At 38.6% G+C, this 13,105-nt stretch overlaps 1 protein-coding gene across 3 annotated transcripts in view; it reads left to right on the top strand.

The window, feature by feature from the left end:
- The window catches only part of NAV2 (neuron navigator 2), a 208,309-nt gene that overhangs the window by 85,755 nt on the left and 109,449 nt on the right, over window positions 1–13,105 (top strand). For all 3 annotated transcript variants that reach the window (XM_015630835.2, XM_015630834.2, XM_015630833.3), the window contains one exon: window positions 1,078–1,235. In XM_015630835.2, the coding sequence (XP_015486321.1) occupies window positions 1,078–1,235 (158 nt within the window). The remainder of the gene's footprint in view (window positions 1–1,077; window positions 1,236–13,105) is intronic.

The raw sequence follows: 13,105 nt of genomic DNA, 5'->3' as shown, positions 1-13,105 counted from the left end.
CTATTTTTTCACTAGTCTTGGATAAATCAGTTTATTTAGGAAGCCCTGCCAGGTTCCTTCCTGGCTTCTCTTCCTTCTCTCAGGGGCATAATGGTGGTTTGGTCAGTTGCATCCCCACTCTCTCTGACAACTGGGACTTCGTTTTACCTTACTATTGACAAAGTCATTTAAATAGATTTTTGTATTTTATATAAGGAAACTTTAAAAGGATTCTGTGTGTGAATGTTGGCTTTGAAGTGTTCTGAGATGTGATGCCAGTGGCTTTCCTGATTCTGTCAGGCTTTTTAGAGAAGTTTTCCACCTTCCTTTTTGCCTCAAAAGCATAAAAGCTTGTCTATTTACTCCAGAACAAGTACATTTTTTTCCTAGTTAAATCAGCTAAATCTGGTAAATACAGGCTATGTTAAGAAAACGCTGAAAGAGACAGATGCCCAGTTTAAACCAGAGGCTTATGCCAGCTCACTGATAATGTGGTTACTTTAGGAGAGGGTGTTGAAGCTTTGAGTGATTTATATAACCTAAAATAATTAAACCAAGTTAAAGTTTTGGTAGCTTTGGCTGCTGAGGTTTGGTAGTAGTCAGGGCAGAGATGTGATGTGCTTCTCTACAAAGGAAAAGGCAGTCAAGTTCCATCTCATAGTTATTTCTGAAATAAGGGTAGCCCTTATGTGGGCAGCATGTGATGAAGTGTCCAGCAGTCTGGCTTAAGACAATGAATTAAGGCAATAGTGCCTCACTTAGTCTTAACCTTTTGCTGGCAGTATTGCTCCACTGATTTTACCTGCAGCTATTTCTGATTCACCAGACTTATGTCAGGTGACTGTTAATTTTGTGTCAGGGCTTTTTCTCTGAATTTTATTTTTCTGAATTGTAAAACAATTCAGACTGTAGCTTGTTTGAAATACACTTTTCATCTAAGATGATTCTTTGATTTGTTCTTACAGAAGTAGAAAGACACTTACGAGCCTGTACTTGTGCTGTTGATCCTTTTATTTTCAGCTTATGCATGGTATCCCATAGTTTCTTGCCTGGAGTGCTTTTTACCTATGTTTAAACATGCTGTAAATTCTCCACCAGGCTTCCAGGTCCCACCACGAGGGTGTCCACTGCAGGCAGCGAGGCCAAAGCTCGTGGTTCCATCAGTGCCAACAACCGACGCAGCCAGAGCTTTAACAACTATGACAAATCTAAGCCTGGACTTCTCCCTCCAACCCCAACAAACAGCAATGACAAAGGTAAGCACTTAATAATTTGGATTTTTCTTAATAGTGGTTTCATTTGGAGGAAATTGGATTTTCTATTAATCTGCAGAAGCTGTAAGACTGTCTCAAAGTTGTGTTCTAAACATGACGTCTACAATCCAAAAGCCATAAAAAAGCATAGTCCTCCTTTAATATATCTGAACTTGTGACTTGCTGGCTTAAAGGTACATCCAAAAAATAACTTTAAAAAGTCCTGGCACTGGTGGACCATGTTTTTTCATTTTGCTTCAAGCAAGGGGGAATGAATTAATGATAAAATAAGGCATTTTGATGAGTAGTTTGACAAGAATGAAAAATGACCTCTAAAGATTTCTGCTAAGTTTTTATATGATAAATGTATCATTTGCTTTTATTTCCATCACTGTTGTGGAAGATCTTGTAAGATACAAAATTACACAATTTGAGTCTAACTTCAGGAATCATTTAGTGTTGTGTTTGAAGAAGGAACATTTTATAGATGTTGCAGTGAAATGATGTCTGTGGCAATGCATCAGAAATACTCAGAGCTATGCTGTGTGTGAAGCAGAGCTTTTTTAAATGACATTTACTGACTTTGTGTCCATTCACTAGTTTAGTAAGCTGACAGCATTCATTAACTCAAGCTTGTAGCTCTGAGTGGGGCTGGGGGGATGTGGCTGGTGAGAACTGAGTGCAGCTCTCCAGTCTAGCATGGTCAAATTGTCAGCGCGGGCTGGCGGCAAATTCCACATCCCTAAAGCCATTCTGCTGACAAAGAGGGGCCAACACTGGACTTCAGCACAGGCTCCCTGCAGTGACTTAACAGTTGCAGCCTTCAGGCTCAAGTCTCCTTGCTGGCCGTGCAGAAGTTCTGATAACTGTAATGAGCATTTTGCTCCAGGGAAGAGCACTAGTCTGGGTCAGCTTCTGTGTGGTTCTCATGCTTGGCTCTTTCCAGGAAACTCTGGTCTTCCTTCTCTAGAAATTGTTTTCCTAGGACTGTGTCAGTAGGTTTTGGAATGTTACCCCAAAAAAGTTAGAGTGGCAGTGGAGGATCCTCAGCATCCTCCAGGGACATTCTGAAGCACCCTGGTCAGATTTGATATAACAGAAAAATAAAATTCACCTCTGTATAATATAATTATTCTAATTATATTAAAAATTAATGTATTAGCGTAATAAGCTAATAATTTAGCAGTATTCTACCCTGGTAAATCCATGAATACTCTTTTAGAAGGTGCAATGTATAAACAGTAATGATTTAGCTGTAACATCAGCATGTAATAGTTGTCTCTATGTCTGAATTAGGTCTGGCTTTCAGTTCAAAGAACAAGCTAACAGGTTTTAGTGTGAGCAGTAGAAACCTTGTTTTCCTGTATAATCTCTCTCCAGTCTCTTTCTTTGTCCTTCTTGTGAATATTCTTCTGCTTATGTCGCATAAGCACTGGACTGGGGAGAGGTGGGGTGGGATTTGTCTTGTCCTGCAGCATGGGTTGGTTGGCTGGATGATCCCTACTCCATATGAGATGTGTGATGTTATGCTGCATGGAAGAGAGGACTTCCAGCTATTTTAGCTTTTACTCAGTTCACCAAGATTACTAAATAAGGAAAGTAATGTACTGGTTTTAGTCTTCAAAAAAGAATAAGAAAGAAAAAATTCTTTATGCATACAGAGAAATAACAATAATTTGTCAACTAATTTAAATATCAAATGCTTTTAGATAGTCAGTCCTGGGAATCCTCATTCCTAGCTGTAATTCATCTCTTGAGAAGATAAACTGATAGTTGAAAAAGCATGAGATGAACTGCTTTCTACAAATAATACAAAATGACTGAAGGAAACAAGGCTAGTTCTTAGGCTGGTAATCTACATAAGTTGCATTAGCTACTTGGAATTTTGCTCTGGTCAAAATTTCGAGTCATAACTGACAATCTTTTAAAAAAAAACAAAAAACCAAAAACTTATGTAAAGTTGAACTTAAAAGTATAATCATGACACAAAGTTGGTCTGCATCCATGAGAAACAAAAGCAATTGGTCTGACAAATTTTTAGCTTATTTTGAAGTTAATTGTAACATTGCCAGGCAAAGTTAGTGCTAAGACAATTCAGGTTTTCTGACCCACATCCTGTGTTTTGCCTAAGAAAATGAGACTTACATGACTGTGCTTTGTGCCAGGCTTGGTAAGTTTTCATCTCTTTACCCAGTGCCTGCTCTGTTGTGTGTTTCTGAGGAAAGAAATGGGAGAAAAAAAAATCAGCCTCTTTTGGTGTGATTGGTCACTGTGATAGAAGGTGGCCTTCAGTGTTTGAATGTTTGAATAATTTCTTACAAAAAGTGGGTTGTAATTTTTAGCTTTTATTAATCTGTGGCCTTTCCCTCTGAGTGCAAACTGTCTTGTTAGTCAGTCGTCTGTGTCTTGTGGCAATGAAAGTGCATTAATTGAAATAGAATGGCTCAGAAAGGAAGAGGACAGCAAATGGAGCATGGAAGAACAGCCAGCTACTAGAAAATAAATAACCTAGATATTTTAAAAGATTCTATAAATCAGTTACTGATGACATCACTGATTTTGTAGAAATCCTGGGGAAAGGATTTGTGTAATATCAAAAATGATTGCACCCTTGCAGAAAAATAAGGGGGTCTTGGTGAGCACTTGTCTGATGTGAGGTACACATGTGCTCTTAGCAAAGGAACATATAAAGAGATTCAAATCTTCTCTTCCCCACAGCTGACATTGTGTCCTCAGTATTTTTTTTTCTCTCAGCCTCCACATGCTGTCTGACTCCACTTTCAACATATAGAGAAGTGTTCTTTAGTAAGGATCACTCAGACACCTAGTTCAGTCCTATGGGCACCTTCTTTGAGGTTATGGCCTGATAGCATTAACTTGCTTTTTGAAGTTAGAGCCTCAGTTTGTATATAAAATTCCCCTTTTATAAGGAATTTACCTAAACTCACAGGAATTTCAGGACCTTCATTCCTCACATCATAAAATGATAACACACTGTAGTATGGTTTTTTATTTATTGTCACAGTGATTAGCCATTTATAATTGCAGTTACATTCCACACAGGGTATTTTTATGTGTGTAATTGGTGTTGCAGGCTTTTATTAAAGAAAAATGCCATTGAAGTCTTAATTGCATTTTTGTTTTGTGGGAAAATAAGCACTTAGGCTTGTGGGATTTGGGGTTTTTTATGTCATCCTAATCCCTTCATACAACTGGAGCCTTTTAGTTCTATTCTGAACTATCAAAATTACTTAGCCCATGCTTATGTAGGAATAGCTTTGGTTTACTTCCTTGTCCTTTAATATCCTTGAACACCACAGGTCTCCTATGGCATGGACAGCATCAGACACTTCCCACAGTCACTATGGAGCTCATATAAGTTATCAAAAATTTTTCTAAGGAATGTAGACAGTCAAATGAACATTGTATTTCTATGCCTGTGTGCAGTTAGTAGTTTCCTTGAGGCTCCACATTACCATGTCCTTCTAATTTCTAACAGGATCACCAGATAAAATATAGTGAAAATTAGATTTACATATGCAATTTAGAATACATAAATCTACTTTTTATCCATGGCAAGGAGGAGCAGAACTGCGTCCTAGGTAGTATCAAGAATGAAACTTAAATATAATGAAACATACAACTTCAGTAAAGACTGCGATACAGTAGGTTTTCTCATGAGTTTATGTCAGTGTTTTGCTTGCACAGAGTGGAGAGTCTCTTGAAACATGCTCTGAAAGCAGCCTGCAGTTCTGCAAAATGGTGGGAATGGTTTTTACTAGCTCTGAACACCCTCATATACCCACTGTCTTCACTGCTCTTCAGGCACTCAGTTTGCATTTTGCAGTCTCAAAAGTCTGATAGTGTTGTCTGAGAATATTCTGCTTATTACTTGTGTCAAGTCTATAAAATCAATGAAGTTATGAAGCTGTAAGAGACATCAACTTAATAAGCCACCTTCACCATGTTGTACTGTGACAGGCTTACATGCTTTCTTTATATTTTTTTCTTCTGCTTTGTTCCTAGTATTTTATTTAAAATAATCCTACAGAGGGCAGTATACATTTGTGGGAAAAATTACACCTTTCTTGTGGATTGAATGTCAGGGAAAATATTAGTAGGAAAAAAAGTATTACCAGACTTTGCCCATTTCTGCTTGAGATCAAAGGAAATGTTTATTAGTCAGATTTATAAAGAAGGCAGGTTGATGTCAGGTTGCTCTTAGTGTCAGAAAAAGGAGAAAACCCAAGAATACATGCATACAGATTCAGACAGTGAGGTGAAATAAATGACTGTTTTAATAGCAGTGTCCATATGGGCAGGAGAGTAAGAAAAGTGTGTGTTCCTCTCCTGTATATTTTATTTTATTTTATTTTATTTTATTTTATTTTATTTTATTTTATTTTATTTTATTTTATTTTATTTTATTTTACTTTATTTTATTTTATTTTATTTTATTTTATTTTATTTTATTTTATTTTATTTTATTTTATTTCTTTGAAATTTTGAGTAAACCCTTTTAACTTGGAACACGGTATGTATTGAATAACTGTCTTTTAATATGTAAATGGTAGTCATGTTCACAAGGATGTGCGATGATACTTCAAGGGGCACGCTTTTCTTTAGGGGAAATCCTGAAGTCTGGAAATAGGAATGAAATTCTTCACTATGAGAAGAATAAAACATTGGAGAAGTTTGTCCAGAGAAGAGGTCAGATTTCACTTGCTTGAAAGTATTTAGGACTTGCCCCTAAATACCTCATCTTAGGTTATCCAAGCTATCCCCAAATGCTTTCAGGTGAAGGTTGGGAGGAATATCTCCAGAGGGTTCTTGTGACCTAGACTGTTACCATGTTTTGATACCCATAAATATTATTTCCTTTTCATTTTTTTGTTAAGTGTAAACAACTTTAATAAGAAGAAATACTAAGATGTTTTGAAGGACAGTTAAGGAATTTCTTTCCTTTTAACTTTTTAACTTCGTGTTATCAAAATTGAACTGACTACCATCAGTAAAATGTTAGCAAGGAAATGTCACCCCACTCCAGTGAGCAAACTGGTGTACAGTTACACATGCCACATGTGTGCTAAAAATGTGTGCACTCTATATGTAGGCAGTTACATTATTAGGTTCAAGAGAGCAGGGCATCAAGTTCAAGGGCACGGTTCAATGGCAGATCTCAGAGTTTTAGCAGGAAAGGCTCTTTAGAGTTAAATCAATATCTTCAGGTCAACTTTACTAGGAAATCCATATTTATTTCTCTAAATGCCCTCTTGAGAAAGAGTAGAAAATCCTGGATTTTGAAATTTCTACTCCTGATGATAAAAATGTTTCATATTCAATCCTGTATTGATATAAAAATGCATGACAATACACTCCCGTGCTTTGTTTCTATGTGATACTGAGCTTGTCTTGAACTCAGTATTGCTTAAGGTAATTTAAAAATGGCAGATTTGGATTATGTCAAACCCTCAGATTCAATTTTAAAAGGCTACTTCAGCAGCTGAGAGGAAAAATTCTCATCTTTATGTGGAACAAGGTAAGAAATGTGCATATGGAAATCAAAACTGAGTTCTTGTGGGTAATGTCTTGAAGGCTAATATATTCATTTTTATTCAAATGGGCTTTGAAACAGAGGGGTGCTGATAAAACAGGAAGAGCTCTGCATAAATAGAACTTTGGAAAATCTCCTTTGCAGTTTGGTACTTAAAGAGTTAATTTATGTTCTTTGTCTTAAAGAAAGGTTACAAGATTCCCTTATTACATACAAGATACCTGTAGAGACATTTATAGTAGTAACAATTGTTCCTTATCTCAATAGATAGTGTGTGGGTATCCATTTCTCAGAAATTTGATAGTAGCCAAATTAAGACTACAGATGGGATTGAAATTTTAAGAATGAGGGTGCTTAGCCATTGGAAGAGATTAAATCAGACATAATGAGTTAAAATCTAATATTTGCCCATAGCTGGTGTTCAGACAGAGGTTGCAGTTTTGGCTCAAAAATTACTGAGCCTTTTTGTCTTTAAGATCAACATGGATGATCTGGAAAGTTTTCCTGAAAGCATTTAAGCACATTAAAATGGAGGCCAAGTCTTCTTTTGTAGCTTTATGTAAAATGAGATGAAATATTTGACGTTCTGAATGATTGGATTTGGCTCTTGCACCAAGTAAAGGATAATCAAGTGGCATTACACAAACTTTCTTGATGGAAACATTCTATTTAACCTCATGCAGTATTTCCACTCCAAATAAATTAATAATTATAAAGAGAGACAAAACCCAGGCTTTTGCCTTTTCACCCAGTAATAGTGTAAGAACTACAAAACCCAGAAGTGATGAGAAAAGAGCTCTGGGACTTACAAAGCATGATAGAAATTTGTCTTAAAGCATTTAATTTTTTTATACCCATTTATAACAGCATTCAGCCTGAATGGGAAAGAGAAGGCTTTTTATGGCTTCACGTGCAGGGATAGTTATCAGGATAGTTGCCACGGGGAGCTGGGATGTTGGATGCAATTCCTGTGGTGTGGAGTTAGCTGACCTAGTGCTGCCAAAAGGTCACTGGAATGGCTGAACAGACTTTACAGTGGGCTGTTTGACAAGGACAGCTTGTGACAGGATGTGGGAGAATGACTTTAAACTGACAGAGGGTGGGTTTAGATTAGATATTAGAAAGAAATTTTTTACTGTGAGGCTGGTGAGGCACTGGCAAAGGTTTTCCTGTGGCTTCCCCATCCCTGGAAGGGTTCAAGGCCAGGCTGAATGGGGCTTGGAGCAAACTGGCCTAGTGGGAAGTGTGGCAGGGAGGTTGGAACTGGATGAGCTTTCAGGTCCCTTCCAACCCAAACCAGCCACAGTCCTATGATTCTGTTATTACATAACAGTTGTTACAATAAGTCTTACATTTTGAATTACATCTTTTACTAATCTGGACTGGGTAGTCCTGAAGTGTTCAGGTGCTTGCAGAAGGGAGAGTTCATACAAACCCCCAAAATCAGTGCTCCCTGCTGAGTGAGTCATTGCAGGATCCTGTGGCACACAGATAGGACATACATGTGAAATTTTAAGCTTGGTGTCTTAACCCATGTTTTCTGTAGGCTGAGGATTTCCATCTGAGGACTCTCTTGCACTAAAGTTGATAGTGAAAAGGCATTGACCCTTTTGGTACCAATTGCCAGGTCATCACTGAACCTGTTTTTAGCTGTGCCAGTGGATTGGTGCTGAGCCCAGCTCTGCAAGGCTGCTGGGAAGGCTGGGGGAGAGATGGGGTGAAGAAAGTTTTGGAAACCAGCAGAAAGATCTCAATAATTCACTTGAGACTAGCAAAAATAAGTGGAGTTCCTGAGATTGAAAGATCCCTGTGCTTATGGGTGAATAGTATATGGATGTCAGAAAGATGGGAAGTGATTTTACAGAATAAAACATCTAACATTTACTTTTGAAATTATGACTTGATAAGACTGTGCAAAATTCACTATGATTTAAAAGGATTGCAAAAGTGGAAAAGATTTTATATTTTTAAAGAGGCATAAGTCCATCAATTATAAAACTAGTTTGCCCACACTTTCAAATTTTCTGCTGGGAAATAAATGTGATTGTCTCAGCAGCATGAAAATGTGATAATTACTTAAATTTCAGTCATCTGACCATGTAAAAACGTACCAGTGCTTCATTCAGGTCAGACATGAAGCAAGCATCATATTCTGCTTATTGTTTAGGGTGCTGCCTCTGTGTTGTCATTCAAGAGATGCTCTGGTTTTATTGACCGAGCATTTTCCCTGTAAGTCTGACAGATGTAAAATAAATTTACAGAATTTGTCCCATTAAGTCCATTACCAGAGTAATGGGTGTTTTCTATTGTATTGCTGTGTGCACTACAAAACACAGATGCTGGAGTAACCCTATCCAGTTTTCTAAATATAATATACATTGAAGGTATTTACCAAATGCTCAGGGTGATTTATTTTGCCTTGAATATAGTACAGTGATCACGAATTTGATGATGCAAGAATGAAAATGGAAGCACAGGGGGAAAGGAAGGACCATGAGGTAATCTGAAATATCTGCTGAGGAACCTGGTACTTTCTTTTGTTGAGTCATAACTGAAGTGCAGCTATGGCTCCTGGCACAGTTTAAAGAACTGTGCTTAAAATTTTAACCAGTTTGCAGCTTACACTATATATTTGTAGAATTGCCTTTGTAAAGAACATGGGGAGTCTGTGCTCCAGCTCTGAAGGAAAATCAACTATAACTATGTAGAAAACACCTGACAGGTGTTCACAAGTTTGTTCTGAAATGTCTTGTGACAGGAACTTGACCGTCTCTTAAACTGTATCCCTTACAGTGGCCATTTGCTCCTAAAAGTAGCTATTAAAAATATGCATATAAAGTCATTCTTTGTGGCTAAAAATAAGGCATATTTTTGCTTTTCCTTCATCTTTGTCCTGTTTATAAGTCTTCCTATATTTGAAGGCTTAAAATCTCTGCTTCAGCCTTTTCTCTTCTAGACTAAGCAACTACCACTACTCCATCCTTTTTCTTATACGTTCCTTGTGATAAATCTCTTTAATGTGATAAATCTCTTTTATGTCTTGATGGTCTCTACTGGCCTCTTTCTAGTCTGTGAGTCTCTTTTAGACAGGTGCTGGAGCTGGATACATCACTCCACCTCATGCCTTATTTTGCTGCTGAGCAGCATGGAGTAGTTAAGTTCTTTGTCTTCTATCCTATGATTCTCCAAACCTCTGATTCTATATGTGTGTTGGAGGTTATGTGTCCTTCCTTTAATTCTGGCTCACCTATGGAATTTTTACCCATCAGTGGCCAGGAAAACCTGAATGCTGGTACTTAATGAGTGCTTGAGGAACTCAAAGAGTTCGGCTGGGCCCAGGGGGGAAGGGGGGCAAGGAAAAAGGGAGGGTGGGGGCAGCTGGGGCTGGCTGGTTTCTTCAGCTTCAGAGCAGAACAGTCGCTGGGAGTTGTTATAGTTTGGAGAAGGGAATTTGCCATCACACAGATGGAGCTGCTGCTTCTGCTGCTTTTTCCTTCTTCCTTGGTGGCCTCGCACCCCCTGTCCTGCCACACTGGGACGTGTGGCAGTGCCAGCCACCGCCGCGGAGCTGCTGATCCACCTCAGCCACCGGCCCAGGATCTCAGCTCATCCCTGCTGTTCCAGCTGAGTGTTCCTCAGAGCCCTGCAGGTGCACCAGGACTTCCCGAGGGGTTTGTGAAGCAAAGCCTCTCCTCCATCCCTTCCCATCTCGGCCGAGAAAGCTGTCACGGGTACCCTGGTTCTGTTTTGTTGTTAATGCTGTAGTTTTTGTTGTTTGTTTGCCTGGTTATACACACTAGTAAAGACCTGTTATTCCTATCCCCAGATCTCTGCCTGAGAGCCCCTTGATTTCAAAATTATAATAATTCAGAGGGAGGGGGTCTGCATTTTCATTCCAAGGGAGGCTCCTGCCCTCCCTAGCAGACACCTGTCTCCTAAACTGAGACAGTGTGATTCTCCTAAAGCATTTCTGAATGGCATTTGCTTTCCCTTAGTGCCACATTATGAAGTGTGCAGCTGCATTCTTCTGCAACTCCTATTGCTGCAGTGCAGTTGCACAGCTGATGGTTTGACCTTTTAAATTTAGGGATTCACTTTCTTCTTTCTCATCACACACCTCTTCAGTCAGCCTCAGTGCATGAAATCTTACTGACTCAAGTTTCTATCTCCAATTTATCAAATGTATTAATGCTGAGAAATTCCCCAGACATAAGGCTTCTGCCTTGTGTCAGAAGGTGACCCCTACAAGATTCATTAGTGTCAAACAAAATACTCATCTTTGGCCAGCTGAGGTATATGTATATCCTGGGGTATTCTTTGCAGCCTTTCACTTTTCTAATCAAATGTGCTTTTGAAAGATTGGCTCATCCTAGTAAATCGTCAATGACATGTTTATGTTGGATGTGTTCCCATCAAACAGCTTAAAGACTGTCAGGAAATAGCAAGCAGCATGGCATGTTTATAGGACAAGTTATGAGTATGCAGTGAATCATATTTTTGCTTAATTTTGCAACTGTTCATCTGGTTGAATCTGGCATTTAAAAATATGTCCTCTTCTACCTAGACAAAGCCTGGCTGAAGGCTTAATTATGGCTGAAATGGAGCTTTACAAGACCACAGGACTTTGAACATAGTTGGTATAAGCTTTAGAAATGAAAGAAACAAGCCAAAAATGTATTTAAACAAAGTTTTAGGAAAAAAAACCCCAAAAATATTAGTCAGTGACATGTTCATAACAGTACAGTTCATGAGGATAAAAATCCTGAGTTTTGAAGTAAGATTTAACCTTGAGAAGCAGTTCTTGCCCAGCATATATCTGTATAGCTGTGCTGGAGGTGGTGGAACCATGTTAATTTATACCAGCTGAAGAGCTGGTCCAGCATTTCATGGCCTTTGCAGTGTTACATGTTTCTACATGTTTCCTTTTAAAATAAATATTTACAATTTCTCATAAATTTACTGCTGGGTGCAGTGTGCCAGAAAAACAGCCATGGAAACAAAGGTTCACTATTAAATCATGGGAAAGCAAAGAGCAGTGGTGCTACATCCCAGACTTCCCCAAGTGCCAGCATGTTTCTACCACATCTATAGAAGCCCCTTCTTGCGTAGGAGCATCGTTCAGCCTCCGTGGCCCTTCAGTTTGTGGCTTCTCTACTGAGCCTTTTGCCTGTTCCTCATCCATAACCAAATATTCCTGAAGAATCTGTGACTGGCACCAAAGAACTGAAAGGGAGAAGACCCCACCATAGATTTTAGTATGTATGTCAGTTTGTTTTGATATAAATGGACAGTATTTCCTGACTGCAATTCTCAGACCACTCAGAATTTTCATTGTGCCTGTTTCATACAACCTGCAGGAGAGATGTGTCAGAGAAAGGCTGCTTACTGTACATATTGTCCACTCCAGTTAAGCGTAAAGTCTAATGAAAAACTCCATAACAGCTTCCTGCCTGGAACTCATTAATGCTTTTGAGTAAGTCTGTTATGAGAAGTCTTGGGGGATCAGACTGTACAAATAGTGAGAAGGAAATGGAGAGGAATGAACAAGAATGGTATTTGTCTAGTATAAAATGGAAAGTGCTACTTGTTTTGAATGGCACAGTAAACTTGGTTTCATTAATTTTATGATCATCTAACTGGTATGTGGTCAGTAGAGGTCCCTCCAGCCTTACTTAGGCATTCATATTGACAGCATTTTGAATTTTACAGTAACTAAACAAAAACAACGAGGAATTCAAATGTCTTAGTTGGTTATGGTGAGACAATGAGAAAAGGGGCTGCCCGTGCTCCAGTTTTATTTCCCCTCACCTCAGCAAAAATGCTGAGACTCAGCTAAGTGAACTAGCCAACAGCAGAACTGCTGTTCCATGTGCTGGAGCTCTGTGTGAATGGAGGCAGCTTTACAAAAACATGGAAGTTGAGTTTCTGATATATCCACGGACTTTGGTGAGGGTTTTCAGAGATAGAACACATTTCTGTGAATGTGTGGAACTGCTGTTGAAGTTACAGAGTTTACAACACTGGGATTGAAGAAGCAGATGTGATGGAAGGGAAGAAAAATAGCACAGAGTAAAGGTAATTTTTGTGTTGTGTTACATTAAATTTAATCACAATTAAAGGGAAAATCAGCAGGCAGAAGCTGAAGGAAACAATTCTGCTTAGTTAGAAAGGGTCCTGAGCAACCTGGTCTAGTGGAAGATGCTCCTGCCCAGGGCAGGGAGATGATCTTTAAGGTCTCTTTCAACTATGGTTTCAGCTATAATTCTAAGATTTTATCCTCTGCAAAGCAAAAATGTTCCCTATTCAGGCTTTTCTCAGT

This window comes from Parus major, chromosome 5 (genome assembly GCF_001522545.3).
Source record: "Parus major isolate Abel chromosome 5, Parus_major1.1, whole genome shotgun sequence".
NCBI classification, from domain to species: domain Eukaryota; kingdom Metazoa; phylum Chordata; class Aves; order Passeriformes; family Paridae; genus Parus; species Parus major.
Note: the sequence above shows the minus strand (reverse complement) of the source record. Positions and strands in the feature narration are given on the sequence as shown.